The 27,899-nt window shown below is 48.3% G+C and overlaps 1 protein-coding gene and 1 long non-coding RNA gene across 17 annotated transcripts in view; one reads left to right on the forward strand and one right to left on the reverse strand.

Moving 5' to 3' along the window:
- Nucleotides 1–27,899, forward strand: part of RALGPS1 (Ral GEF with PH domain and SH3 binding motif 1) — a 290,080-nt gene that overhangs the window by 75,762 nt on the left and 186,419 nt on the right. For all 16 annotated transcript variants that reach the window (XM_073806615.1, XM_033858613.2, XM_073806619.1 and 13 more), the window contains one exon: nucleotides 25,821–25,904. In XM_073806615.1, coding sequence (XP_073662716.1) covers nucleotides 25,821–25,904 — 84 coding nt within the window. The remainder of the gene's footprint in view (nucleotides 1–25,820; nucleotides 25,905–27,899) is intronic.
- Nucleotides 14,005–16,883, reverse strand: LOC141279007 (uncharacterized). The gene is made up of 3 exons (XR_012332675.1): nucleotides 16,768–16,883; nucleotides 14,874–15,037; nucleotides 14,005–14,728 (listed from the first exon to the last, which is right to left on the reverse strand). It is a non-coding gene; the product is annotated as an uncharacterized lncRNA (long non-coding RNA).

Raw genomic sequence — 27,899 nt, forward strand, 5'->3', positions numbered from 1 at the left:
CTTTGTTATAAAGCAGAAACTAACACACCATTATAAAGCAATTATACTCCAGTAAAGATGTAAAAAAAAAATAATAATAAAAAAAAAGTACATATAGTAAAGTGCACAAGTCTGAAGGTACAGCTCAATGCATTTTTACAAAGTAACAAACTATGTAGCTGCCACTGGATCAAGATACAAAACATACCAATACCCCAGAAGCCTACCTCATGCCCCTCCAAGCCATTAACTACCCCCAAGTGTGATTTATTCTAACTTCTATCACTACTAGTAGTTTGTCTATTTTTGAATTTTATATAAGTGGAATCATATTGTATCAATATATACTTTGTATTGTTACTTAACATTATACGTGTGAGACTTACCGTGTTTGTGTGTGTAGCAGGACTTTATCCTTTTTCATTTCTGTATAGTATTCCATCCATTGTATGAGTAGACCTTATTTTATTTATCGTTTCCAATGTTGATGGATATTTTTGTTGTTTCCAGGTTGGGGCTATTGTAAATAACGCTGCCACAAACATCCTTGAACATGTCTGTTTTTGGACATAAACACCATCACTCTTGAGTATAATTTCCAGGAATGGAATTACTTGGTCATAAGAAATGTGTATGTTCACTTACTAGTTACTGTCAAACAGTTTTCAAAAGTGTTGCACATTCCCATCACCAGTGTGGGAGAGTTCAGCTGTTCCGCACCTTTGCTGACACTTGATATTGTCAGAGGATGGAACAACAACAGTGAACAGAGAGCTCCCCTCAGTGCATTATCCTTCTTTCTGGGGCCTTGGGCCTTCCTGGCTGCTTTTGCTCTCTGAGATCTTTAAATAGCCAGGTTTTTGTTGTTGTTACTTTATCCAGTTTTTATGGTTAATCTGATACTAGTTACTTTGTCATAAACAGAATCAAAAGCCTGTTTATTTTGAAAACTACTCTTTATTTTGAAAACTATCTTCTGCAGAAAAAAGTTATTTTTCTCAAATCATATTAAGGTATCATTCTACTCCAAAAGTGTGTATGTTGGCATGAGTTGCATACATCTGGGTAATGACAGTTATCATTGTCATTGTGTTATCTAATATTTTCCCTTTGAAAGGAATTTATGAAAGTGTACCTTACCTTTATGATTATGTACTTCTGTTTGTATTTGCAGTGATCCTAGCTTAAGTCAAAAAATGTCAAACAAAAAGAGTGCAATGAAGCTTACATAGTCTTTGGTCTTCCTTTCATAACCAGACATGGAGGCTGCAGTGATAGGACTCTTGTCAGTGATCACATGACACCTGCAAAGGGGAAGGAGCACCCACCTCCCAAAGATTCCTAGGGGAGGGGAGACCTTATTGGGAAGAAGAAGCCTTGACTTGGAAAGGCTGAACATTTTCCAAAGCTCGGATTCACCGCAACACAAAAGCCTTGTTTTGGAATACCCTTCAGAATTGCTTATTGCTTTGCCAAGCAAGAGAAGTCAGGAGGGAGCTTGGTGAAGCCACGTAACCTGGACGTGGCTGAGCTGAGCTGTGGCTCGGAGCTGAGGAAGGCGATTAAAGCAGTTCTTGTGTCAAATAATATCATTTCTAGAATAGCTGACCCATCTTCTGGTATTTTGAAATAGGTCATGGAAAGAATCAGTAGTTGTGCCGATTCTTTTGAAATTCATCGCACAATCTGCTAATGATAGTCTCAGAGCAGCCAGCTCCTGTTGCTGCCGGTTACCTGCGTGTGGTCAGCATCCAGGAAGAATTCTTATATTGCAAACCTCTTTGAGAAACTTCCAAGTCTTCACGAATGGCAGGCAGTTTCCTTGCCAAACTACATTTTGACTGAAAGGAATGTCAAGGCTGTCTGTGCACGGATGAAGCATCTGCTTCGTCTGGCAGCACATCTGGTTTTGTAGCGTTGATGAAGCAAGAAGGCCCACCTGCCCCTGTGGCTGGGCCTTTCTGTGCCAGCGTGTGTAGATGTCAAAGGCTGCAGTGGTCCTGAAAGCCTGCTTTGAAAGCCTACAGTCTCATAAGAGCTGGGGCCTGGGGTTACTGCCTTCCCAGGAGGTCTTGCTATGAAATGGAGCAGAACATAGAGTGGCTTCAACTACCCAGGAGTTCGCTGGCTCTCCGAAGGACGAGTCTTGAAGTACCTGACCAAACTTCAGACTGAAGTTCTCCTTTTTTTTTCTTTGAAAGTAAAGGAAAACACACAAAACAGAGAAAGAGGGATTTATTCATGACTTGGCTTACTAGATATTTTTGGCCACGTGAATGAGGTAAACCTTTCATTTCACCATTATAGATGTTTCTGAAAAAACAGGCCGTTTTGGCCACGCTTTCCTCTAGAAGAGGAGACTGTGCCGGACAAGTCTGTGAGCTTTCTACTGCTGGGAGAAATGTTTGTGCAGCCCGGGAGTGGCAGAGTCATGCTAAGTCCTCAGCAGCAGAAATCTGGAGATACCTAGAGCACTGTACTTCTCTTTGGAAGGAAAACACGCAGAGGGAGTCTGGATTCACAGTCCTTCCTTGGGGGCAACTCTTCAGTGAAGGAGACCTTGACATTGCTTTCCTCAGTGGGTTGAGAGAAAAGAAGGTGATGCAGCATTGATTCAGTTGGCCAGCTCTTGGAGAACAGCGCTGGTCCTAGATATCCGATGCTGGCTGACTGTCATCAGTGGGCTTTGGGAGTAATGATCTGGTGCCACTGCCTTCCTCTGGGAGCCAGGGTTCAACGTCTGTTGGTAAACAAAAACATCAAGTCGACTGAGCCTCAGGGTGTCACGTGTCAAGGAGCGTTGTGTATGTTGGATGTCGAGTGTTTCACAATTCCAACTTTGTGTTCAGTCATAATATCTATAGCTGTGTTTATTGGGTGCTTGCTGTGTGTCAGTCACTATTCTAATAATTTTACATGAATCGGACTACTGAATATTCACAACGATCATATATAAGGTAGGCACTTTTATGATCTTCATTTTCAAATGAGAGGCCAGAGAGGCTAATGGATCTGCCCATTGTTATAGGCTGGTCAGTGGTAGAGTCAAATTCGAACTCAGGTGGTCTGGCTCGAGGAGCCACACACTGACCCCTGGTAACTGCCTCTCTCGAGCCGGACTGCCGCAGGATCCACGGGACAGTCTTAGCACAGTTTGGATTTCTTTTAATTCTTTTTAGGAAGTTGATGTTAATTTTTTTTTTGCTTGAAAAAAATAAGAGAAATAATTTCTGAAAAGATTTTTAATTAAAATGAATGAAAAAATAAATAGTGTAAAAACTTTCACATAATTTTGTGACTCACATTTCACTGAGGAGGGAGCCCATAGCTTTCATTAGATTCCAGAGGGCCCTGAAACCCAAGCCTCGTGTGTCTTTGTCTCTCACATGCTTGGTGCTGGGCACGTAGTATCTGTTCAGTAAATTGTCATTGACTCACTGACTGAAAACTTGCTGTGGTTAAAGGGTTGAGCCGCCACCATCTGGAACACTCATTTTTTCAAATCACTTTACTTCCTGTGGGCTGATACAGGATTCCGCTCACTCAGCAGCAATTAGTTAGTCGGCACCCGCTCTAGCCAGGTTCCTCCTTAGGAGCCGGACACGCAAAGGTGAACAAGTTAGGCTCTTAGGTGCTATTCCTGCGAGTTGCTAATGGTCTAGGGAGGGAAGATGGGCAATTCAACAAGTGCCTCGATAAAGAACAGTCAGGGCTCCTGTCTGGAGCGTTACTTGTGCCATAGGAGCCCTCGAAGGAGCATCCAGCTTGGCCTGGGGTCGTGTAGGGGATCAGGAAAGCTCGTCTGAACAAATGGTGTGTAAACCTGCACCTGAGGCGCGAGGTGGAGGTGGTCAGGTGCAGGGGAGGAGGAGGAATATTCCTGGCAGAGGGGGCAGCTTGGGCCGAGGCCTGAGGTGAGAGACCCAGACAGGGAGGACAGGGCGCTGAAAGAAATCTCCCGTGTGGCTGGGTCACGTGCAGATTCTGGGCACCTCGGTGGCTGATGGAGGACAAGCAGATGTTGGGGGGTGGGGTGGGCGCTTGGGGAATTTGATTTTGTGGGTGTTGAATTTGAGGTGCCTGTGAGACACCCACAGGAGGTGCCTGGCGCCAGGAGCATGACAAGGCAATTAGATCACTTCACTTCTTCCTCAGAAGGTTTATTTATTTATTTATTTTTGGCTGAGTTGGGTCTTTGTTGCTGTGCGCGGGCTTTCTCTGGTTCTGGCAAGCAGGGGCTACTCTTTGCTGCTGTGCGTGGGCTTCTCCTTGCGGTGGCTTCTCTTGTTGCAGAGCACGGGCTCTAGGTGCGTGGGCTTCAGTAGTTGCAGTCTGTGGGCTCAGTGGTCGCAGTGTGCGGGCTTTAGGGCACATGGGCTTCAGTAGTTGTGGCTCGCGGGCCCAGTAGTTGTGGCTCGCAGGCTCTAGAGCACAGGCTCAGTAGTTGTGGTGCACGGGCTTAGTTGCTCTGCAGGATGTGGGATCTTTCCGGACCAGGGATCGACCCCATGTCCCCTGTGTTGGCAGGCAGATTCTTAACCACTGCGCTGCCAGGGAAGTCCCTCTCAGAAGGTTTAAATCGGTCTATTCTGTAGACCTATCTGCATGCCCTCCAGCAGATTCTAGGTTCTTGGGAGCTGCTGATCCTGGCCCTTTCTAGAGGAGGACCCCTAGGCTTGTGAAGAGATCCTGACAGCTGACTTGCCACTGGAGACTTCTTAGGGGTCAAAGTGTCCCTGAAAGTTGGGACACTTAGTGGGACCTGGGAAAACAAAACACCTGAACGAGCAGCCTTGAGAGAGGTGGCCCTAGTGATAACCAGAGCAGCCAGGATGGAGTGCATCTTGGATAGGATCCCTGGTTGCCTAGAACCTTACAGAAAGGAAGCGGAAGAGTCAGGGCTCTAGCACCTTATCTTTGGGGATATTGTGTGGCATACTGGCTAATAGTGTGAGTTATTGGGCTTCCCTGGTGGCGCAGCTGTTGAGAGTCCGCCTGCCGATGCAGGGGACACGGGTTCGTGCCCCGGTCCGGGAAGATCCCACATGCCGCGGAGCGGCTGCGCCCGTGAGCCATGGCCGCTGAGCCTGTGCGTCCGGAGCCCGTTGCTCTGCAGCGGGAGAGGCCACAACAGTGAGAGGCCCGCGTACTGCCAAAAAAAAAAAAAAAAAAAAAGTAGTGTGAGTTATGGTTCAGACAGAACTGAGTGGAGATCTCACTCCATCACAAACTAGCTGTGTGAATTTGGGCAGGTTCCTTAACATCTTTAAATCTTTGTTATCTCATCTATAAAGCAGTGACGACAGTAGTAGCTACTTCGTAGTGCTGTTGGGAGGGTTTGTGTGATGATGCATTAAGTCCTTACTTAGCCCTCTGGCTGGAACATTAGTGCCCAGTAGGTGGCTGCTGCTGCTGTTCCTCGTCTTCCTCTTTTTCTTCTTCCTTAAATTGTTGTTGTTACAACCCAGATGTCTCTCTGAGATGGATGCAAACTGGTCTTGAGTCTTGAATGCCAATTCTGTGGATTTAGGAAGGCCAGATCTTTCTCCAGATCCGTGCAGGTCCCTGGAGGCTTATTCCTAGCACGTACATCATTTCTGCACCAAACCACAGTGATGGAGCAACAACTCTGCGGCTTCCTCCCAAAGAATCTGCCACTTAAAGTGCGAGGGAGCCATGGAGACTTCTTGGAAAGGGAACCTTGGGACCCACATTAACAGCTTTAACAGGCGCTGTAGGCATCACTGTTTCTAAAATACCAACGGCTGCACCCTCACTGTGGGTCCTTTAGCTGATCCCAGCCTCTTCCCAGCTCTTTGTTCCCCTCTCAGGACCATCCATCTCCCTTCTCTGTACAGAACAGATCCAATCCCCAGCTTCTGCAGCCCAGCGTGCGGCCTTAGATCCTTTAAGGTACTCAGCCGGACAGAGCACCTCCATCTAACAGGACCACCCTTCGTTGAGGACCGTGACTGTAAATAGTCCCTTTGGGGGGGATGGGGAGAAGAGGTCACTATTATTTTTATTGATGGTCACAAATGCTGCTTTGCTCTAGGCCCCAGGAAAGAAGAGTTGGCAGGTGAAATCTACTGAAGGGGTGGAGCTGAGACCATGGGTTCAGTGGCCCACCTAGGTTGAACTGGCCTCGCACTTGCTGCTGTGCAGCCTTGGGAAATTCGATTTGCTTCTCTGCGTCCCTGAACCTCTGAGCCCAGGCTAGCTTTCCCTTCCTGAAAAACTCCATACTCTGGGGCATATGTCCCCAGGATGCCTGTGCGATGAGATGCTCTCCTAATCTCCACCCTTCCCACTTTTGAAGGATTAGCTCACAGCCCTGACTTCATTGACCTTTAGCTACATAACCCCTCTGCAGGGAAGCAGGGAAGCAGGGAAGCAAAGCTGCACATTGGGAATGTCAACAGAGTCCAAACTCCCTCGGAGTTGGAAACTGGAAACCAGGTCCCGGATCTCTGGTTCCTGGCTCCTGACTCTTCCAAGGAGGTCCCTGGATTCCTGTTTGATTGGTTTCCCTGAGAAAGGGGCTTTCTAAGCCTTGCCCTGCGTCAGGCTGTCCCTCCCCTTCCTCACCCTTTCCTTCATTGAGGCCACCCAGGCTGCTGGGCTGTGAGAACAGAACAGTGGGAGACCAGGTGATGTTTTTAGTTTCAAGTAACAGAAAACAGCTCAAGCCAGCTTGACAAAGGGGAATTTGCCAATAAAAAGGGGAATTTGCTGTAAGCCTCGGGGTGTCTCATGGAACCCAGAAGTGGAGAGAGGCTGGAATCTGGGCTCAGAAACCTGGCCAGACTAGTGTTTCCTCTCTGTCCTCCATCCTTCCTCAGCTCCCTTTCTCGGGGCTTCTGCCGGCTCCCTCTGACTCCCTGGTAGGCAAGGGAGGCACAAGATGACTGCCCTAAGCCCTGGAGGCTGACTCCGTTCTCTCTCCCTGCACCTATAGTCCAAATTCATACACAAGGAATTACTGATGGCGCGGTGGGGGTCGAGTTCATTGTCATCCAAGGTGACTACCCCTGTGATGGGGTCAAGGGCAAGGTGCAGTTCCCAGAGAAGTAGGAATGGTCAAGAGCTGGGCAGACACCCCAGTGTGCGAGTAATGGGGAACCAGTGTCCTTCAATGTCCCCTTGTCCCAATACATCATCTGCCTCTTGGGGACCTTCTGGCTCTGAGACCCTATCTGCTCCAGTCAGCACCCTTCGTGTTTGTACTGTGTGGGCTTCTGAATGGAGCCTGAGAGTGGGGTGAGGGGCTCGTGCCTGGGAGGAGCCGGTTAAATGAGCTATGGCTTCTGCACATTGATGCCCCCAAATGGTCCATGTTCAGACAGCCTTTATTTGCGCACGGCTTAGGTCAGATGTGGGACACTTGGCCATTAAGAAGGGAACGCTGTGTAGCTATTTGGGGTTAAGAAAGATCTCCTTATGCAGGAGCTCATTCTGCATGTTAGTAACTCTTCCTGTGGTTTGTGTGTGTGCCTCTTTGGGGGATGAAAGTCAGCCTCTGGAGGACCCAGACAGCCAGGGGCCAGTCTGGGCCATCTGGGTCGTGGAAGGAGTCCTCTGGGGTGGAAGGAGTCCCAGAGCCACCACCATCCCTTCTCCCTGGGTGGTCATGGCAGTGTGGCCAAGACAGGGGCTCTGCCTTGGCTGGGCAATGAGGGGTCTGCCCTGGGAGCTGGAGACATGTGTGGTGTCCCCGGACCGACAGCCTATTTTTTACAGAAGTACTTTTCCTCCAGACACTTAGAATTCAGTCCGTGTGTATTAGACAAATTATATATCTAACTGGAAAAATCTAACTGCATTTTAAATCCTTTTCTTATAACTGGCTGATATTTAAAAAGCCACTTTGGTAACTTCTGACTAGGTTTGTACCTGTATGCAATTGAGACAGTTAGGTTGATGTTTAAAAAAAAATAAATACTGTTTAATAGGATTTTGCATGCCAAGATTGAGGCTGAATGTCAGAGCATAAAAATGGGTTTATATGTAATGGGGAGATTACAGACAGTCCCCTCTACCCCTGGCCCCCCTCTCACAGAGTGGTCCTGGCAACCCCTTCCTGCCTATAAATATTTGGGGTTGCCTCATTGGCATGTCCGCATGGGTGAGAAGAAGCCAGATGATTTTATGATCTATAAATGCAGGCACCAGACATGCTCCGAAATTCATTAGTGTTTGCTTGTCATTACAAATGGCCTGGGTTGTTTGCCTTCTGACTAGACGGGTGGACAGTCAGGGCCCAACTGCAGGGCGTGGAGGGCTCTGAAGTTCTGACTCTCTTGGGAAATGAAAGTTTAAAGCAAACTTTTAATTTATGGCTGGAGATTGTTCCCTTCTCTTGAGCGTAGGTCTTGAAAATTTGACTCTTTAGATGTAGATTGGCTTTTCCTTCAGTGGAAAATATGAGATTCTTGGATGAAAACTACTCATAAAATAAGTTGTGATCTCTTGTTTTTTTCCCCTTTTTCCTCTTCTGCATTGTGGATAAACTTTTTGGAGAGGGCAAGCCTCTCAAAATGTTATGCCCAGACACCTCTGTGCGCGGCAGAATTTGCACGTCTCTCCCCAGCCCTGTCCCATTCCACAGAGCACAGCCCCACTCCTCGGCCACTTTTCCCTCCTCTTGGACCTGGGGCACTCAGGGCTCAGGTTGTGGCCAGCCCCTGCCTACCTGCCTATACCCCCAGGGTCCATTTCAGACCCCAGATGACCCCTTGAGGTGATTGTGAGGCTGTGGGAGGCTCTGAGCCTCTGCCCTCTGGTGTGGAGGCGGTCAGAGCAGCGCTGAGCCGTCTTGGCTGCGTATTTGCTGAAGTCAAGGTATAGTCAGCCCTTGGAGTCTGAGTGGCATCTGGAGGAAGGCTGATGTGCAAGGGGGCCAGTGTGTGGTCTCCGAGTGGAGCTGTGGAATTTTTTTTTTTTTGGCGGTACGCGGGCCTCTCACTGTTGTGGCCTCTCCCGTTGCGGAGCACAGGCTCCGGACGCGCAGGCTCAGCGGCCATGGCTCACGGGCCCAGCCGCTCCACGGCATGTGGGATCCTCCCGGACCGGGGCATGAACCCGTGTCCCCTGCATCGGCAGGCGGACTCTCAACCACTGCGCCACCAGAGAAGCCCGGAGCTGTGGATTTGAATGTAGTTAGAGGAGCCGTTCTTCTAAGCAGTTTTCTTGTGGCTTGGCTAGGCATTCCTGGGCCTGCTGGGGACGGCGGGTTCCATGCTTACCGTTCAGTCATTCGGCACATATTGACCTGAATGTATCACGTGTGAGGCTCCCTGCCTGGTTTTCAGGGGACTCGAGGGCGAATGCAGAATCCCTGGTCTAATGGGGAAAGTAAGAAATATATGTAAATAATGGCAAGGGCCACACTGAAGGGGACAGACTGAGCACTGTCCGGGAGTGGGGCCTATACTCGTAGCCGGGGTAGTGGACAGAGCGTCCTGGAGGGGGTCCTGTTTGTTCATGGCCTGGAGAGATCCGCGTGATTTGGCCACAAGATCAGAAGAAAGGGCATTCCAGGTTGAGGGAACAGCTTGAACCTGGTAAGGCAGTTGGGAAGGACGTGGCCATGTACAGGGACCAGTGAGCAGATTAGTTTGCTCAGAGCAAAGGAGAGGGGAAGGGTGCTGTACAAAATTAGATCAGAGAATAGGGTAGTCGCATTGTGGAGGACTTGAATGCCATGCCCGGGGCTCTTGGGACTTGGTTCTATAGGCAGAGCTGTGCTTCCTTCAAGAAGCAGAACAAGCAGCAGCCAAAGTTTGCACAGGCCCTATGGCCACAGCATGCCCCAGACCAAAACCATGATTCTTTCCCCAGAATCCTGCTGTGGTCCCCACCCCTGGGATGGCACCCCTGTCCGCCCGGTCAGGCCAGGAACATGGTGTCTTTCATCGGCGACTCCTCTCTCCCATGTTCTCTGCCCCTAGTCAGTCCCTGCCCCGTCTCCCCTTCTTCCCCCTCTCTCTGTCCCCAGGATCACCTCCAAGGTCAGGCTGCCCTCTGGACGCCTCCTCATCTTACATGCTCATCTCCATACTCACTTCTGCCCCGTCCTGCTCTGTCGCCCACCCTGTACTTCTTAAATCTCTGTCCACGTCACTGAGCTTCTTCAAGATTTCCACTGGTTTTCCCGGTGCCCATAGGATCTGTCCCGAGCCTGGAGGCCACGTGAGACCTGGTTTATTCCTTCCTGTCCAGCCCTCCCCACCCACTCTCTGCTCCCCCTGCTCTGGCTTCCTCACAGGCCCTCGGATCTACCCCCAGGCCTGCGCGCCGGCTGTTCTCTGCCTGCCGTGCCTGTCCTCCGTGCCGCTCCTGTCCCCGTGACCTGGCTCGCTCCCAGTCCCCTGCTCCTCAGCTGTGCCAGCCCTCCATTACTCCTTGGAAGTTGTCCTTAGGCACTTAGCAACACGTTCTTAATTAACGCCTGTCTTCTCCACTGGAAGGCAAGTGCCACGCTCACTGCTCGATCCCCCAAGCCTTGCACAGAGCCTGGCACGGGGAGGTGCTCGGGGAGACTAGCTGGCGTTACTGATTAGATGGGGCTGGAGACAGAGTTGAGGGGCGGCCGGGCCTGAGGTGGTGATCGGAGCCATGGCCTCACTCCCTCTCCTACAAAAGGTGGTGTCACACCTCAGAGGCTGTTGGCTCTGGTGGCTGAAAGGCTTCCTCACACTTTTAATTTCAACAAGTATCCCTGTATAGATCAAACATTTGAAAGGTGGTTTTTGTTTTAGCTTCTCAGGAGAGGAAACAGCTTTTCTGAAAGAGCCGTTCCTCCTGGCTGCTTGTGCACTGGCCTTCCCTGGTTGCCACCAGACAGTTCCAGTGTCAAACCCGAGTCACCCCTGTGATAGGTCCTGCTGCGGAGCCATTGCTGGAGTTTATCAGAGGTTTCACTTTGTTTCCAGAAATCCTGCTCTGTCCAGGGGCTTCACGTTGCTTGTTATCAAAAAGAAAATTACCAGGGGTTGGGGAGAAGACTCAGTGTGACATGTAGAATGAAACAACTATTTTGATGAATGAAGACTTACCCTGTGGCCCCTCTTGCAACTCTGCCTCGATCCAGATGAAGTCAGGCCTGGGAGCTGCGGTACGGTGGGGGTGGGGGAGGATGTCCTTAGGGCGGGGCAGCCTTGAGCCCCCGTGCAGCCTCCAGGCTCATTGTTTTCTACAACGCACCCCTACCGACACCCCCCACCCCAACCCCAGTTCAGCCTTTTCTGAGTGAAATCTGTCCACTCCCAGGCCCCCTGTCTGGTTACCTTATCTCATACCTCAGTGTCCCCCTGGGACCTTTTTGTATTAAAAGCTCAGGCTCTGGTTTCTGCCATTTACTGCCTAGATGAACTTGTATAAATGACTTCATCTCTGTGAGTCTCAGTTTTTCCATCTGTAAAATGGAATAGTAGAATCGACTTCATGGTCTGGCTTTGAAGCTTAAGCAAAATAAACTAGATGTAAGCACATTGCACAGGACCTAAAGTGTAGGAAACATGCAATACCTTGTGCTTCTCTTCCCTCCCTGACATTTTGTTCACTTTGTAACCCCTATAGTGCTATCCACTTTGCAGATACTCCATCAGTGTTATTCAAAATGTTGGTGAAAAATCATGGGAATAATGCTTGACCAGGCTGAAAGCACAGTGGTTAAGAGCTTAGGTTTTAGAGTCATACACACCTGGGTTTGAATCCCAGTTTTGTCACTTATTTGCTGTGTGACCTTGGGCAAGTGAATTATCCTCTCTGGATCTCAGTTTTACTTGTGTGTAAACGGGGGGGGGGAATAATAGCGCTTCCTGGTGAATGCCGTTGTTAAAAGATTAAGGGACGTTAATGTAAGAAAAGTATTTAGCCTAGTGCTGGCATACAGTAAGCAAGCTGAGCTGCTGTTGTTATTGTTTTATTATCATCATTATTATTATTCTCAGCCTGGGAACAGGACTGATCTTGTCTAGAAGTACCCTCCTCACAGAGTGAGGAGGAGCCATGGGGCTGGTGGTCGGTTATCTCAGTGTGCTCCCACCGTGTTCTCTTCCTGTCTGGTGAGATTGGGGGCCACACAGTTTGGGTCTCGGCCTCCCTGGATGTGTCCCTGGTGTCAGGTGGCCAGTGCTGCCTCTTTGGCATCTGACCAGACAGTTGTGTCTGCTCCTGACATGCAGACCTTCAGAGGATGCTTCTGTTGGGGACGTGGAAAGCCTGTGGGACACTCTCCGGGTACTGCCGCTGCTCTCTCTCCTGCCCTGGACGGCAAGCTGCAACCGTGGGGCCTCCACACCCTCCCTCCTGGTCCTGCTCCACCTGGGTGCGCCTCTCCCCTACCTGATCCCACCTGGATTTAACCCCGAACGCCTTTCTTCTCTCTTTTTTTTCCCCTTTTCTTTCCTTCTTCCTTCCCTCCCCTCCTTTCTTCTCCCCTTCCCTCCCCTCGCCTCCACTTTCATTCCCTTCCCTCTTTCTGTAACCTGGGCTGTGTTCTCTCTGTCTGCCCCCAGCCTGCCTCCCCCCAGCTGGTTCCCGTCTCCTGCCTCCCCGGACTGTCGTGTCCACCCCATCCCTGAGGACCGGCGCAGTGCCCTGAAGCCCCCTCCTCCTTCTTGACTGTGTCTCTGAGATTCAGCCTCTCTACACCCCCTCAAAACACTTGCAAAGAAAACTGCTCAGTCATGGAGTCTCCAGGGATAGGGCTTACTTAATAGCGTTTTTCTATAAAGCTACACTTGTGACCTCTGCTTCCCGCAGGCTCATAGAATGGGAGAACTGGGAGGATCTTAAGGACCATCGAGGGCCACTGTATTTTACAGACAGGACACTGAGCCCCCCTAGTGGGAAGGACTGACCCAAACTCTCAGAGGGGGTTCAGGGCACAGCTGAGAGTAGAACCCAGGACTCCTTACTTAGGAAGACCCTGTGAAAACATGAAATTGCCAAAGTGGGCTGCACATGTCTTTATCTTTTTGTTGTTGTTGTTAAATTTATTCATTTTATTTATGTATTTTTGGCTGCGTTGGGTCTTTGTTACTGCACGCAGGCTTTCTCTAGCTGTGGCGAGCGGGGCCTACTCTTCATTGCAGTGCGCGGGCTTCTCTTTGCGGTGGCTTCTCTTGTTGTGGAGCACAGGCTCTAGGCGCGCGGGCTCAGTAGTTGTGGCTTGTGGGCTCTGGAGCACAGGCTCAATAGTTGTGGCACACGGGCTTAGTTGCTCTGCGGCATGTGGGATCTTGCTGGACTGGGGCTCGAACCTGTCTCCCTGCATTGGCAGGAGGATTCTTAACCACTGTGCTACCAGGGAAGTCCCTCTCCATCTTTTTTGAACGTATTTCATTCTGTCTGTAACCTGAGTTCCTATATAGCTGCAGCTGGATCTACCTCATCCATTAGAGACAAGCTCTACCTCCCTTTGGGGGAGCAGGGGAGTGGAGGTGGGGTCAGACCTTCAGTAACAGGGACATACAGAACCCATTACTTAAGGTCAGTCATGAGTAGGTTCTTTACCTGTTCTGTCTTCTTGCTTGTCCTGGGCTAAACTTCCTTTCTGGTTCTCAGCTGGCTGCCTTGGCTCCCCACCTCTCCCTGGTCCTGCTGATGGGGCCTCTCGACCTATCTTTGGTTCACCTGCCTGACCTCTCCTTTTCAGTAATTGTATTTTGTATTTCAGTGTCATTGTCCATTGGTTAGAGCTGTGTTGTCCAAGATGGCGGCCTCATCTAGCTACTGGACACTTGAAATGTGACTGGTCCAAACTGAGGTGTTCTGTAAGTGTGAAAAACAGACCAGATTTCAGACATAGTACAAAAAGAATGTAAGTTGTCTCATCGATAATTTTGTATATTTTGTATTGATTACAGGTTGAAAATATAATATTTGGGTATATTGAATAAAATAAATTATTAAAAATAATTTCACCTGTTTTTTTCTTTTTTTAATGCGGATACTAGAAAATTTAAAATATATGGCTTGCATTATATTTCTATTGCCCAGCACTGGGTTATAGGCCTTTCTCAACCAGGGATCCATGAGAGGATTAAGCCTAACGCCTGAAGGTCCATTGTGTGTACAAACGTCCCAGTCTTAGGAGAATTAAGACAGTCACTCTCAAGTCACTTTCTGTGTTCTATGGTTCAGATAAGGAACCTTGTTGAGAAAGGATGCACCACCTCTTGTTTCTAACTTTAATTCAGATTCCTTTAGTGTTTCTCTTGTTATATAATGATGGCTGTTGGTTGGAGATATTACTAAGCTTCTAAGAAGTTCTTTTTAAAATCCCAAACAAATGTTGCATTTTGCTAATTACTTTTTTCAGTATCTGAGAGGAACATAACACTTTCCTCTTCTTTGATTTATTGATGTACTGTTATTATGTTAATAGTTTTCATAATATTAGCTTATTCTTACTTTTTTTTTTTTTTTTTTTGCGGTACGCGGGCCTCTCACTGTTGTGGCCTCTCCCATTGCGGAGCACAGGCTCCGGACGCGCAGGCTCAGCGGCCATGGCTCACGGGCCCAGCCGCTCCACGGCATGTGGGATCTTCCCGGACCGGGGCACGAACCCACGTCCCCTGAATCGGCAGGCGGACTCTCAACCACTGCGCCACCAGGGAAGCCCTATTCTTACATTTTTTTAGACAAACCTGCTGGGCCATGTATGATGATTCTTTTTCCCACTTGTTCTGTATTTGTTAGGTGTTAGGGTTTGGGGCTTCTCTCCATTGCTTTCTGTGCTCTGGAATAAATTATTTAGCATAAGAATTAGGTGTTACTTAAACACTTAATTATGAGGTGTGACAGGACTCACTGGTAAAATCACGTGGCCCTGGAAATTTTGAGTTAACTTTTCAAGTTTCCGATTTGGTGTTTAGCATACTCACCAGACACAGAAAAGTTATGTTTGGACAAAAAATCGTAGGCAGTGCGAGGACTAGGTCAGAACCTGCCTCTCCCCATTACTTCCAGAAATTTCATTTTGTGTTCCCGGCAGTGTTACAGACGAATGCAGTTTGCGAAGATCCAGATTGAGAAGGGTTGAATTGTGCTGAAAAAACGTGATTACCAAATTTAAATTGCAGTGGAAACAGTGAGCAGTAAACCAGATATTGTAGAAAACAAAAGGAGAATTAAAAGGCAGACTAAAATTTTCTCCTAGAACTCAGAGGAAAAACAAAAGGAGACGAATATGATGGATTGTTTCTAGGAGATGTCAAGTGTGTATGGAGTGTGAAAGGAGGGTGGGGCAGACGTGAGAAAATGTCTGTAATGACGAGGTAGTAAGGACAAAGCCACAGCTACAGTGTGAGTTCCATTGAGAGAGAGAGTGTGTGTGCGTATGCGTGTGTACCTCTGCGTACCTCTGTGCCTGGGAGTGGGGAAGGGCCTCCGTTCTGGAGATGGACCTGCTCTGAGGCCAAGGGGCCAGGCTCCTGAGACCTACAGACCCAGGTTGGAATCTTGGCTCTCAGGTTGACCACATATGTGGGTTTGAGCAAATTGCTTAACTTCTCTAAGCTTGCATTTCTTCATCTGTAAAAGGGGGCAATTACAGTATCTATCTGATAGGGTTGCTGTGAGAATTCAGTGAGCAAAGGATGAATGTACATAAGATGATTGACATTGTGTTTGACACTTAGTAAGTGCTCAGTAAAGTTTGCTGTTGTTGTTATTGTCATTATTATTGACCAGATTGTAAATTATGGTTTCTCTGGGTGTTAGGCTAGTGGGTGATTTAAATTCTCTTCTGTGGGCTTTCTGTATTGTCTAGGTTTTCTGTACTGAGCATGTGCTAGGTCTCTGATCAAACAAACAAACAAACAAAAAAATGTATTCTTTTTAAAAAGAGAACATCTGAATGATGTTATTTGAGAAAAAAATATCCCAAGAATACAGAGAAAGGGGATTGAGCGCAGTCCCCGGGGTGAGAGTGGGAAATGAACGTGAGGCCCTGTGGGCCTCGTGACGAGCCCGGGAATCCGGGTGGGCTGCACTGCGGGCCGCTCTCTGTTTTGCTCACAGGGCCGCTGTCACGTGGACTGGAGGTTGTTCACAGGGTTGCACTTGGCCGCTGCCCTGCCTGGACAGCTGGTTCTAATTGTGCAGAGCTGCACAACACTAGGGCTGGAAAAGGAATGTTTGGGGAAGTTTGCATCATCTTCATGACCCTAAATCTGCATGTTTGCTAAACAGACGGTAGTTTGAGGACTTGATGAAACAATAGTGACTGTAAACCAGCTGCTGTACAGAAATGAACAGACTGGAAGCTGAGAAAGCAGAGCTCCTCCTACTAGGTCAGGGACCCCCATGCACCCCGACCCCACAGAAGGCACCCATTTGTCCCCAGCGATTCTTTCCCCCTCTGTGGTTTGTCTCACCAGGGCTTCTGAGCCCTTATGGAGGCCCTCGTGTTCATTTCCCTCGGGGCCGGGCTCCTCCCTTCTCCACACACAGCCCCTAGCAGGTGTTTCTTTCAAATTACTAAAGTGAATTGCTCTCACGTGAGAAAATTATGTTGCCCGTGTATGAGGTTATAGTACAGGTTAGATTGTATGTAGCACAGCACAAGAGCACGGGGTGGGTTGGGTCCGATAAAACCTACCCAGCGCACAGCATGAGGCTTTTGGAACTGCTTCTGCTCAGTCCCTCTGTAGCCTTCCAATCCCACTCAGAATAAACTCTAGTCCTTACCTGCCCTCGAGGCCTCCACGCCCTTCCTTCCTACCCCGTCTCCTCCCACCCGCCCCAGGCTCAAGCAGCTCCAGCCTCATTGCCCACCTTGTGCTGTCAGAGCTTCCAGGGTCTTCACACTCACACTTCCTTCGGCCTGGAACCCTCTCCCTGGATCCTTGCAGAGCCTGCTGCCAACCTCGTTCGTGGTCTCCACTCCAGTCGGTTTATCAGCCAGGCATCCTGAGGCATCCGCTCCAATATTGCATTCCTTCATCCTGGTTAACATTTTTTTTAAAGGATTTATCATCATTTGACTAATCACAAATTTCTCATCTCTCTCCCCTCCTGTAGAACATAGAAAGCAAGAGCATGTTTGTTTGGTCCATTGCTGTATTTCATAAAACATACTTTAACTCTGGTGTCGAATGTAGATGTGTTTTATAAATTGTCAATTACTGTTGTCTCTTCCTTTTCTCTTCCTCTTCCTTCTTCATCCTTTCTTCTCACCCTTTCCCCTCTTTCTCCTTCTTCTCCCAGGAAAGAGCTAAAGATGCCTCAGCCCACTGACAGTCACTCAGAAAGCTTGGATCTAGGAAATGTCTTTTTAGGTCTTCAACCTTCAGAAATAAAGCAGGAAAGTGCAGTTGCTTTTTGTTGTCTTGAGTTACAGTGATTTGTGTTCATGTCTGTCTCCCCCACCGGCCAGACACTGAGCTCCTCGAGGTCTCGTCTGACTGTCCTGGAGCCCCTCCAGCATGGGGGCTGGTGCTCAGCTGGGCCCCCCGCCCTCCGGTCTTCTTTCCCCTCTTCCCTGATCCCTCCGTTCTTCCTCTCCCTTCCTTTCTTTCTTCCATCCTTGCCTCCTTTTACCTTTCCTCCTTCCCTTTTCTTTTCCTTCCATTTTTCATCACAGCCAATTTTGTCCCAGTGAGGGTCTAAGGCAGCCTCCCCGGTTAGCTGCTCCCTTCTCTGTGATTCACTTGGGTAAAAGCCCTGACGTTTCCTGTGGGACAGGCCCGTTTCCTGAAGGTTCAGATGGTCATGATTTCACATGCTTACTCCATCAGAAGGTACAGAAGTGCCTAGTGGCCACCTGAAAACTATCTGCTATTTATGTTGACACATTTGCGTTATAGATGTTGACCCTGACAGGTTATAAGCAGGTTATGAGTTTATAAAAATTTTGTATATTTGAGTGTTTACTCAACTGTTAAAATTTAATTTTAGAAGCTTTACAATGTGTAATATTATAACATATCACCTATTAAAATTTGTTTCAAAGTAATCTTTTCATGATATTCAAATAGTACAGAAGAGCTCATGAAGAAAGGCTTTGATCCCTTACTCCAGTCCCCTCCCCAGAGGATTTTTCTTCTACTGGTTATTTTTGGAACTTTATTTGGTGCGCTGAGACCTCGATTTCATCAGCTTTATATAGTGTCTCTTGACTGCTCACTTCCCATGCTTTTCCTCCCCTTCTCCACTTGCCACCTTCTGTCAGCTGTACTTTTACACTGTCAAGTTAATTAACATTCTGACATTTTGCAGTTACACCAAGTCCATCAGTTTTCCTTAGGTTGACTCTAAAAGTTGCAAACCAACAAACAGCATTCATTTTTATGGCTATGTAAATGTGTAAGTGTCATTCAGTGTCAAGCTAGGTAGTGTGCCAGGGTTGTATTTCATTCTCTAAGGACCCTGGGCCATTCAAGAGAGAATATGCCTCACATCAAGGGCCCACAGATTCCCTTTTCTTTTAATCCATCAACTGCCTAACATTGGGGAAAAAATAAAATATTTAAATGTATACAGCTATTAAAATATATATTTAGGGCTTCCCTGGTGGCGCAGTGGTTGAGAGTCCACCTGCCAATGCAGGGGACGCGGGTTCGTGCCCCGGTCCGGGAAGATCCCACATGCCGCGGAGCGGCTGCGCCTGTGAGCCATGGCCGCTGAGCCTGCGCGTCCGGAGCCTGTGCTCCGCGACGGGAGAGGCCACAGCGGTGAGAGGCCCGCGTACCGCAAAAAAAAAAAAAAAAAAAAAAAATATATATATATATATATATATATTTAAACATTTAAAATATATACTATTTTAAATGTATGTATACTATTAAAATACGTATATAACATTTAAACATATACAAACAGGGCTTCCCTGGTGGCGCAGTGGTTGAGAGTCCGCCTGCCGATGCAGGGGACACGGGTTCATGCCCTGGTCTGGGAAGATCCCACATGCCGCGGAGCGGCTGGGCCCGTGAGCCATGGCCGCTGAGCCTGCGCGTCCGGAGCCTGTGCTCCGCAACGGGAGAGGCCACAACAGTGAGAGGCCCGCGTACCGCAAAAAAAACCCAACCAAACAACTAAACAAAAAAAAATATACAAACAGGAATTTCTTGGTTTTTGTTATTCCTGGAGATTATAATTGCTTTTTTTCTATCATCATTTGCCCTCATCATGTCCTCAAATTTTTTCAAGTTTGCTGTTATGTTTTTATTCCTATCATTTTTAATTGCATTATTTTTTTCCCAGAGACCCTCCTTCAGGCCTCTTTGTCTTAGTCCCACGTGAACTAGTTGTTCTTTAGTTCTTTTGTATGGCTGTTATTGCTGCGCTTCCCTTCACAGTCCTCGATGCTCGGACTGTTTTCTTTCCTTTTTTTTTTTTTTTTAGTCACACTTATTGAAGTTTAATTTTATCCAATAAAATTCACGCTTTAAAAAAATTATTTATTTATTTTCGGCTGCATTGGGTCTTCGTTGCTGCGTGCGGGCTTTTCTCAGTTGCGTCCAGCGGAGGCTGCTCTTCTCTGCGGAGCGTGGGCTTCTCACTGTAGTGGCTTCTCCTATTGCGGAGCACGGGCTCTAGGTGTGCATGCTTCAGTAGTTGTGGCACATGGGCTCAGTAGTTGTGGCTTGCGGGCTCTAGAGTGCAGGCTCAGTAGCTGTGGCTCACGGGCTTAGTTGCTCCACGGCACGTGGGATCTTCCCCGACCAGGGCTCGAACCTGTGTCCCCTGCATTGGCAGGCGGACTGTCAACCACTGCACCACCAGGGAAGTCCCTTGGCATATCCTAATTGCTAGCATCACTCCTTTTGTGCTTTGGGACCATTATTAAGTATAAGGGTTGCTTGAACACAAGCACTGTGACACCACCACAGTCAATCTAATAACAGCTGGCCACTTGTTGACTGACAGGCAGGATGTGCTGGACAAAGGGATGGTTCACGTTCTGAGCTGGACAGAGCTGTAGGGCATGAGATCTCATCATGCTTTAGAACGGTGCATGATTTGAAAATGTATGAATTGTTTATTTCTGGAATTTTCCATTTAATATGTTCGGACCTCAGTTGACTGCAGGTAACTAAAACTGCAGAAAGCGAAACCGTGGATAAGGTAGGCAAGACTACTGTTCTCTCACGGAACCACCACGATCCAGGGCGAGAACTTGCCTAGCATCTTAGAACTTCCCTGTGCCCCTGGCAGCCAGTGATCTGGTTTCTGTCCCTATAGTTTTTACCTATCTCCAAATGTCATAAAAATGGAATCCTATAATATTTTTGTGTCTGGTTCCTTTTACTTAGCATAAAGCTTTTGACATTTATCTTTGCTGATGCCTGTGTCAGTAGTTCATTCCTTTTTATTGCCAAGTAGTGTTTGATTATATGGATGGATCACAGTTTGTCCCTTCACCAATTGATGGAAACCTGGGTTTCCAGTTTGGGGAAATTGAGAATTTCCATATTGAGAACTGCCATAAACATGCACACAGTTTTTTGTGTGTACAAATGAAATGTTTGCTTTAGTGAGACTGCTGGGTCATTTCGTGAAGTGTATGCTTAACATTAAAAGAAACTGTGAGACTGCTCTCCCAAATGGTGCTACCATTTTGCATTCCCAGCTGTGAGGTATGAGAGCTCTGAAATGCCTTACTCCTTAGTCAGACCCCACTGCCAACCCCCAAACTGGCGCTGTCTCCCCCCACTGCCTCAGTGGGTCACCCACTCCCTGGGGTGCTTTTAAAACTCCTTTGACTAGTGTGTGACTGTCCCACCAGTTCTTCTGAAGATTGTTCCAGAGGGTAGGATGGGAGGGATGGGGAGAAACTTGGAGGTAGAAGGAAGGAAAAAAGGTTGCCATTGAGCAAGATGGTAATGTGGTGTGGTCCCTGAGGTCAGATTTAGTGACCTTTCCTTGACGTGGTGCATCTTCCATGTGGGCATGTTTTAGGAATGTGATTTGGAGCAGATTCCAATTAGAATTAAACACATGCGTGGAAGGGCCACATGTGGCTGCCTATGGCTCAGTGGCTTAGATCCTGTGGGGGTCTTCAGGGAGGACTTGTCCCACTCCCCAGGTCTCCTCTTCCAGGGCCTTACCTCATTGACCCCAGGCACAGTCAGGGTCAGGCCTTTCTCAGGCCACCTCAGGGCATCTGACTCCCAAAACCCTAAGCACAAAGCTGGTGGCCAGAGAAGCTTCGAGGGTGAGCCAAAACCAGTGTTGACTCTTGCTGTCACCTAGGAATGCTTGCAGATGGGGGTATTAAGACAGAGTTGTTTTTATCTTGGTTAGGGATTTTTTCCATGGACAGTCTTTGTAATAAACACCCTCCTTTGTCAGATTGAATGTCTAAATGAATCTCATGTCGTTAGGTGTTTTTACTTAAGGCAGCTGGTCAGGTACCCTTTTGGCTCTGGGCGTGCTGATTTTGAGGTGCCTGTGGGAGGGCAAGGGAGGTGTGGCCAGGAGGTGGCTGAATATCCTGGTCTAGAGTCAGGAGAGAAACTTGGGCTGGACATGGGCATGTGGTGGAAGCCGTGGTGGTGTGTGTGATCTTCCAGGAAGGGATGCAGATGTAGAGAATATGGAAGATGACCCTGGTGGGGCTTGGGGGACATGTGTCAGAAAAGAACAAAGCAACTGGAAAATACACTGCGAATGGGGGGCCCGAGAGGCGTCAAGACAACCAAGAGAACACAGAGCTGAGGGGCAAGGACAGAGAACAGAAAATATGCAGAGAGTTTGCCTCACCAGAGAAGGAGGTGGCCAGGGAAGCGCGTTGAAACAGGGAGAACTGACAACCCTTTCAGGCGGCAGGGAGGTCTAGAAAAGATGGCTTTTGTTATTACTATCGTGGTTATTGTTGTCACCACCATTATTATTATTAATGGGAGAGGCTTTTGCACATTAAAATCCTAGCAAGGGGGCTTCCCTGGTGGCGCAGTGGTTGAGAGTCTGCCTGCCGATTCAGGGGACACGGGTTTGTGCTCGGGTCTGGGAAGATCCCACATGCCGCGGAGCAGCTTGGCCCGTGAGCCATGGCTGCTGAGCCTGCGTGTCCGGAGCCTGGCTTGTGCAACAGGAGAGGCCACAACAGTGAGAGGCCCGCATACCACAAAAAAAAAAAAAAAAAAAAAAAATCCTAGCAGGAAAGAAAGTGGAGAGGAAGAGGTTGAAGATACAGGGACCAGAGAGGGCATCAGACCAAGGCCTCTGAGCAGGGAGGGGGAGGGAGCCAGGAGGAGAGCGGGTCCTGAGCGGACAGGACCTCTCTTCCACTAAAGCCTGAGGAAGGGAGAGAAGGCAGGTAAATTTGTTTATTTAGTGGCAGAAAGTTTCTCCCCGATGAACCCAGGGAACAGCCACATGATGGAGAAAAGGTCCCAGAAGAAGCTGGCAAGGACTGTACAGGCTCTTACTGCCCTTTCACATCCAGTGGACCTCAGCAGACAGCTCAGAGCCAAGGACAGCCTGGGCGAGATCAGGGCCCCAGCGCACCCCAGGGCAGCCACAGGGCTGGCTCTACAGCACGCAGGGCTACCAAGGCCTTACCAGCCTCAGCGCAGCCCCTTGTCTCCCTTATAGAACCAGCCCCGTCTCCTCTGGTCAATTTTAACTTAATTACACTCAAATCTGTTCTGTAACATGGACCTTTTTTAGGTAATAGTGGCTGGAGGAGTGTTGTTCTATTACTTCACGTTTTCCAAACCCACTTCACACAGATGGCATCTCATATTCCTATAAGGCCAAACACAGAAGAGGAATACTGCCAAGGAGGCTGGGCTTGGGACGTGTTTTAGTGCAGTTAGAATGGCCTTATTTCTTTTGACATCTTGATAAATCTTTCTGCACTGGATTTGGGAGATTTCAACACTGAGGAATGTTCATGCCCTGTCCATTCAACAAATGAATCTGCTGTGAGCCAGGCCTGTACCCTGCATGTCACCTCCTTTGTCAGGCTTTATCTCTCTTGGTCTCCGCCACAATTCTGTGGAGTTAGTCTCAGCATCCCTGTTTTCATCAGCGATGCAACTGATGCCAAGAGAGCGGTCACCCAGGAAATGAGTGACAGGGTTGGGATTCAGAGCAAGGAAAGGACCCTTTCCATTTTATCAAGGAACTTCTCAAACATAGTGTTTTACTCTGTTGAAGTTTTCATTTTAAAGATTTTTTTTTTTGATGTGGACCATTTTTTGGAAAGTCTTTATAGAATTTGTTATAATGTTGCTTCTGTTTTGGTCTTTTGGCCGTGAGGCACATGAGATCTTAGCTGTATTGGTGGGACCCTCACCCCCTGTGTTGGAAGGCGAAGTCTTAACTACTGGACCACCAAGGAAGTCCCAAAGTTTTAATTTTAAATGTGACATGTATTCCAGTGCAAAAGGGTCCTTAGGGAATTGTCAAACGCCAAGAACTGTACATGCAGTTTTTAAATCAGGGTCTTAGAAATATTCAAATCAAACACATTTGGGGCAGATGTATTAAGTACCTGCTTTGGTTCTTGCCTGAATGACATCAGCAGAATGAAAGAGAAATAATAATCGATTTTGTTAATAATTCAAGACAGCGACAAGAGTGTGTGTGGAAGAAAGAAGGGAGTGTTTGGATTTAAGGCCGTGTCTGACAGCAGCGTGACCCTGGAAAGAGGAGGGTGGGTAATAACATTTATCAAGTGATTGTTACATGCCAGGTCCTCTGTGTGAACTTTAATCTTACCTGTTCTAATGAGCTTCACGGGTAAATATATTATCAGACCCATTTAAGGTGAGAAAATTGAGGTTCTGAGAAGATACACATCACGCAGCTAGTGTGTGGAGGGTGGGCTCTGACCTGGCTCGGTCTGTAAGGTCCACACTGCTCCCTTTGAGGATGCCTTCCTAAGTTACTTACAGTGTGGAAATAGACCCAAACTCTGAATTAAATGAACCCTTACACACGTGTACCGTCCCTGCCCCCCACACTTACGGATGTGTGTATAACGTCTGCTGTTTATTAAAGAATTCAGGGAAAAACAAAGGGAGCAACTACCAGCCAGAAACTGGGCAACAACCATGTCCCAGTCCTTGAACATCAGTTTTAGAAATTCTCTTTTATATCCGATTATAACACATACATTTCCAGGGCTGGCTTTGGAATCCGTAGGGGAGAGAGGCTCTTGTCCTCACAGTTACCTTTCGAAAGGGCAGTAATATACATTTGCCGACTGCATATGTTCTAAAGGTGGGGTGGAGCAGGAGTCAATGGAACTGACTTTGTAGGTCAAATATACGCTAGAAAAGAAACTCGGATACACACATCGAGGAGAATCATGGTAAACAGGCAAACTCTACAGCTCAAAGAGATTCACGTCTACTTGTGAAAAGAAGTGGAGCCAGAGCGTTCATTCAAGGTGATGACTATAGGACTCAGCCCTCTTCTGTATTAAAACGGATGTGGTGAGAATTACATGAGATAACAAGTGAGGCTCCCTGTCCGGTACCGACACAATGGGGGATTCTTGGTAAATGGTAGCATTAGTTAATATCATTGTCATTACCATGACTTGGGGTCTAAATTGTGAGGGTGAGAAGGACTTGGCAGGGTCAAGGATGTCTGCTGTATTTTTTCATATGGGTGACTGGGAGGACAATGGTGCCATTTATAGAAGTGAGGCCTCCAGGAAGAGGAGCTGTGTTTCTTAGCTCCTGGCTGGTTCCCAAGCGTTCTCAAGTCCAGGTCATTCACCTTGAATCCGGAGCTGCCCATTGCCTGCAGCCGGCTTCCCACAGGCGCGTGCCGGTGACTTCAGTTGGGTCCTGAGATGCATTTGAAGGGCACGGCACTTCAGGCCTAACTGCTCAGTTTGTCTTTGGCCATTCCCACAGCACCCCCTGACTTCCTGGTAGACCCCTGATCTGTGTCTGTTCCGGCTGGTAGGCAGCCGACCCTCACTAAAGCCCTTATAAAAGTTCCAGGTGTGGGGCAAAAAATAATGTCATTAATAATACAGAGGCTGGATATGAGTTAGAAGGAAGCCTTGTAACTGAGGGGTAGAGAACTTTCCTTCCCTGCATTCTCTCTGCCAGGGGTCACCAAGGCACAAACTGGCAAAGCTGGGCATTTAGTTAATGGCTTTTCCTTCATCCTTTTATCTACTTCCCCCAGGTAATCTCATTAGATTGCTCCCATTTCCTCCCTTGGAGAGGAACCAGCCTCACTGTTAGGTAACATTTAGGTCATTTGACTCTTCAAATTATAATGCTAAATCTGCTAGAAAAGAAGAGACTACGCTCCTGAAGAAGATATTAAGGCAACCTGTCTTTCTGCCCCCTTTTGTTTATATGAGAGATGGCGGTGGTGGGGGGGGCAACTTCAGGAAAGAATCTGAGGTCATTCCAGAAGCTTCTCTGATCGCTTGGCCCAGGACGTCCCCTGGTTCCAGGAATGGAGGATGTCACTTGGTCAATGAAATCTGAGCATCTTCAGCCAGATTTTAATTTTAAGGTAGCCCTGGGGTATGATCCTGCTCAATATAACATTATACCCTCTCGCAGACAATTTGCATTAAGAAAGGGCTTCTGGTCCCGGGGAGCTGGCAGAGTGGCAGTGGCGGGGTTGAGAATAATTTGGCATAGAAGTCCTGGGAGATGTGGCCGGGGTTATGGAGAAAAGTGTCCTGCTTCTCACCCTCACCTCTGGGGGTCCCAGGATACACCTCCACCTAGAGACCCAGCCCTCTTCTCCAGAGGAGGAGGAGAATCTCTCCCACCCTGGGAGGACATAGATGGCCAGTGCTTCAGTCCTTCCCCCTCTCTGTGTCCACATTCCAGTTAGATGCCCTGCTGTATTTGCATCCCCATTGGAATCACTGTTGAAATTGACTTTGTGCTTCCCAGGAACTAGCCAGCTGTGGATGGAGTAAGAAGGAGAAACATAGTCTCGCTCCCAACGTCGTGGCCTTTACCCGGAGGTTTAACCAGGTAAGAATGCCGCTTGCATGTGCCTGTGCAGATAGCGCTCTGTTGTCCCCCATGGGCTGGGAGCCCCTCCAGGCTTCAGTCTCAGGCACCTGGCCCCAGGTCCAAACTCCTCTTCCTAAGCCCCCACTTCATCTGTGCTTTTTCACACAGCGGGGGGAATTGAACACCTCTTTTCTGTGTTTAAATCATTTCGGTGGCTTCCAATTCCACTTAAGCTAGGGTTCGGGCACCTTAATGTGCCCTACAAGGTCCTGCGTGGTGGGTCTGGCTTCTGTCCACCTCTCCAGCCTCATCTCTTGTCTGTCCCCCCACTCTGTGGGCTTCGGCCATCCTGGCCTCCCGCCTCTTTCCTGCTGCATCACATCTTGGTCTCATCAGGGCCCCATTCGTGCTGTCCTCCATGTTCAGCTCCCAACCAGATCTCAGTGGGAATGTCACTCTCTCTAGGAGCCTCCCATGAATCTCAGCCTGTATAAGGTCTCCCTGTCATATGTCTCCTCAGTGCACCTGTACTTCTCCATGTGGTCCTTTCCCCATCTGTCCTCATTCTGTGTAACTCTTTAGTCTCCATCTTCCTTGGCCATCTGTGGGCTTCACGAGGGCAGGAACCATGTCTATCTTGTTCATCACTGTGTCCCCCACCACCTTGCCCTATGTCAGGCATATAATAGACCTTCAGTAAATATATGTAGAATGAATGAATGAGGTACTCAGGAAACACTTTTTGAATTGAATTTCTTTGAATTTCTGATGGCCTGGTCACTGGCCGCATGCATGCTACTACAAACCGACTTGGTCCAATCAGAACCTTTGCTCCAGGTAGGAAGCGCTGCATCCCCACCTAAAGGAATGATATCAGGGACTTGGACCAAGTAAGTGGGGTAGGCTTCTGACTGCTCACACAGACCTGCCAGAACATGATCTTCAGTAGAAAGTACCCTGCAAGACCCCTTTGAACAAACCAAAGCTCCAAATGGGGCTGTTGACAGCTTTTCCTCTTTCTTCCTGCTTTTCTGGTTTCAGATGAGGACAGTGGCCTCGAGGTTGCACAGTGTACGTGACTGGGGCTCTGGGTGTTGGGCCTGGGTTCCCTTTGGGCCTTCCCTCCAGCTGGGCCGTCCCGCTGGGAAATGCCGGGTCCTGCGCATTGCCGTTACTCAGCTCTCTCCAGGCTTCTCCAGCCCTGGCTGGTTACCGCTCCAAGCATAGTGAGAGACTCAGAGAGGCGCCAGCTTGTGTTCTGATGATCAAGGCCAGAGTTCACATTATTGTTGTTTTCTGAGATACAACAGGAACTAAGGAAGGCCTAGCCACATCTGTGGTAGGGACTGTACACCCTTTGTTTTGAAAAGAGAAATACTGAAGCCTTCTTTTTTTTCTTCTTTATTTTCAAAATCTTTTCCTTTTCAACTGAGCTTAGTCTTTTAAAAAAACCAGATGTATACACAGTATCAGGGGATTCATAGTTTCCTTAGCAAAACTATTTGGCTGGGAGCCAGCTCAGTCCCACCTCTGATCAGCTACAGAGCTCCCGGAGGAGGGCCACTGGCGGCTCTGATGTAATCTGCTTTGCACGTGGAGGCCAGGTCAGCTTGGCAAAGGGCAGTGCAGCTTGTTCTGTGAACAATTGTATTGTGTCCAGCTCAGACCAAGTGGGTGAAATGAGCCAGAAGTAAAGCTGCATTCTCACAGAATGCTCTGAGAAATGGTCTCCCTGCTGGCCTGTGAGCCACTTAGAGAGCAGTTCCTGGACACAGCCCTGGTAGCTCTGGTTTGAAAACTGGCCAGTGGCCAGTCCATCAGCCGCTGGGGCTGCTTTCCGTGAGATGAACTGATTGGCGTCTCTTCCTGGCAGACTTTCACGTGTGACAGCAAAGCTGCTCATCAGACTCCAGATAAAGGCGAGCAGGTCCCTTACCTTTCTGAGCCTGTTTCCTTTATCTGTGAATGAGAATGATAATAGTACTCACTGTGCACAGTTGTTACGAAAATGAA

This window comes from Tursiops truncatus, chromosome 6, assembly GCF_011762595.2.
Source record: "Tursiops truncatus isolate mTurTru1 chromosome 6, mTurTru1.mat.Y, whole genome shotgun sequence".
Classification (NCBI taxonomy): Eukaryota; Metazoa; Chordata; class Mammalia; order Artiodactyla; family Delphinidae; genus Tursiops; species Tursiops truncatus.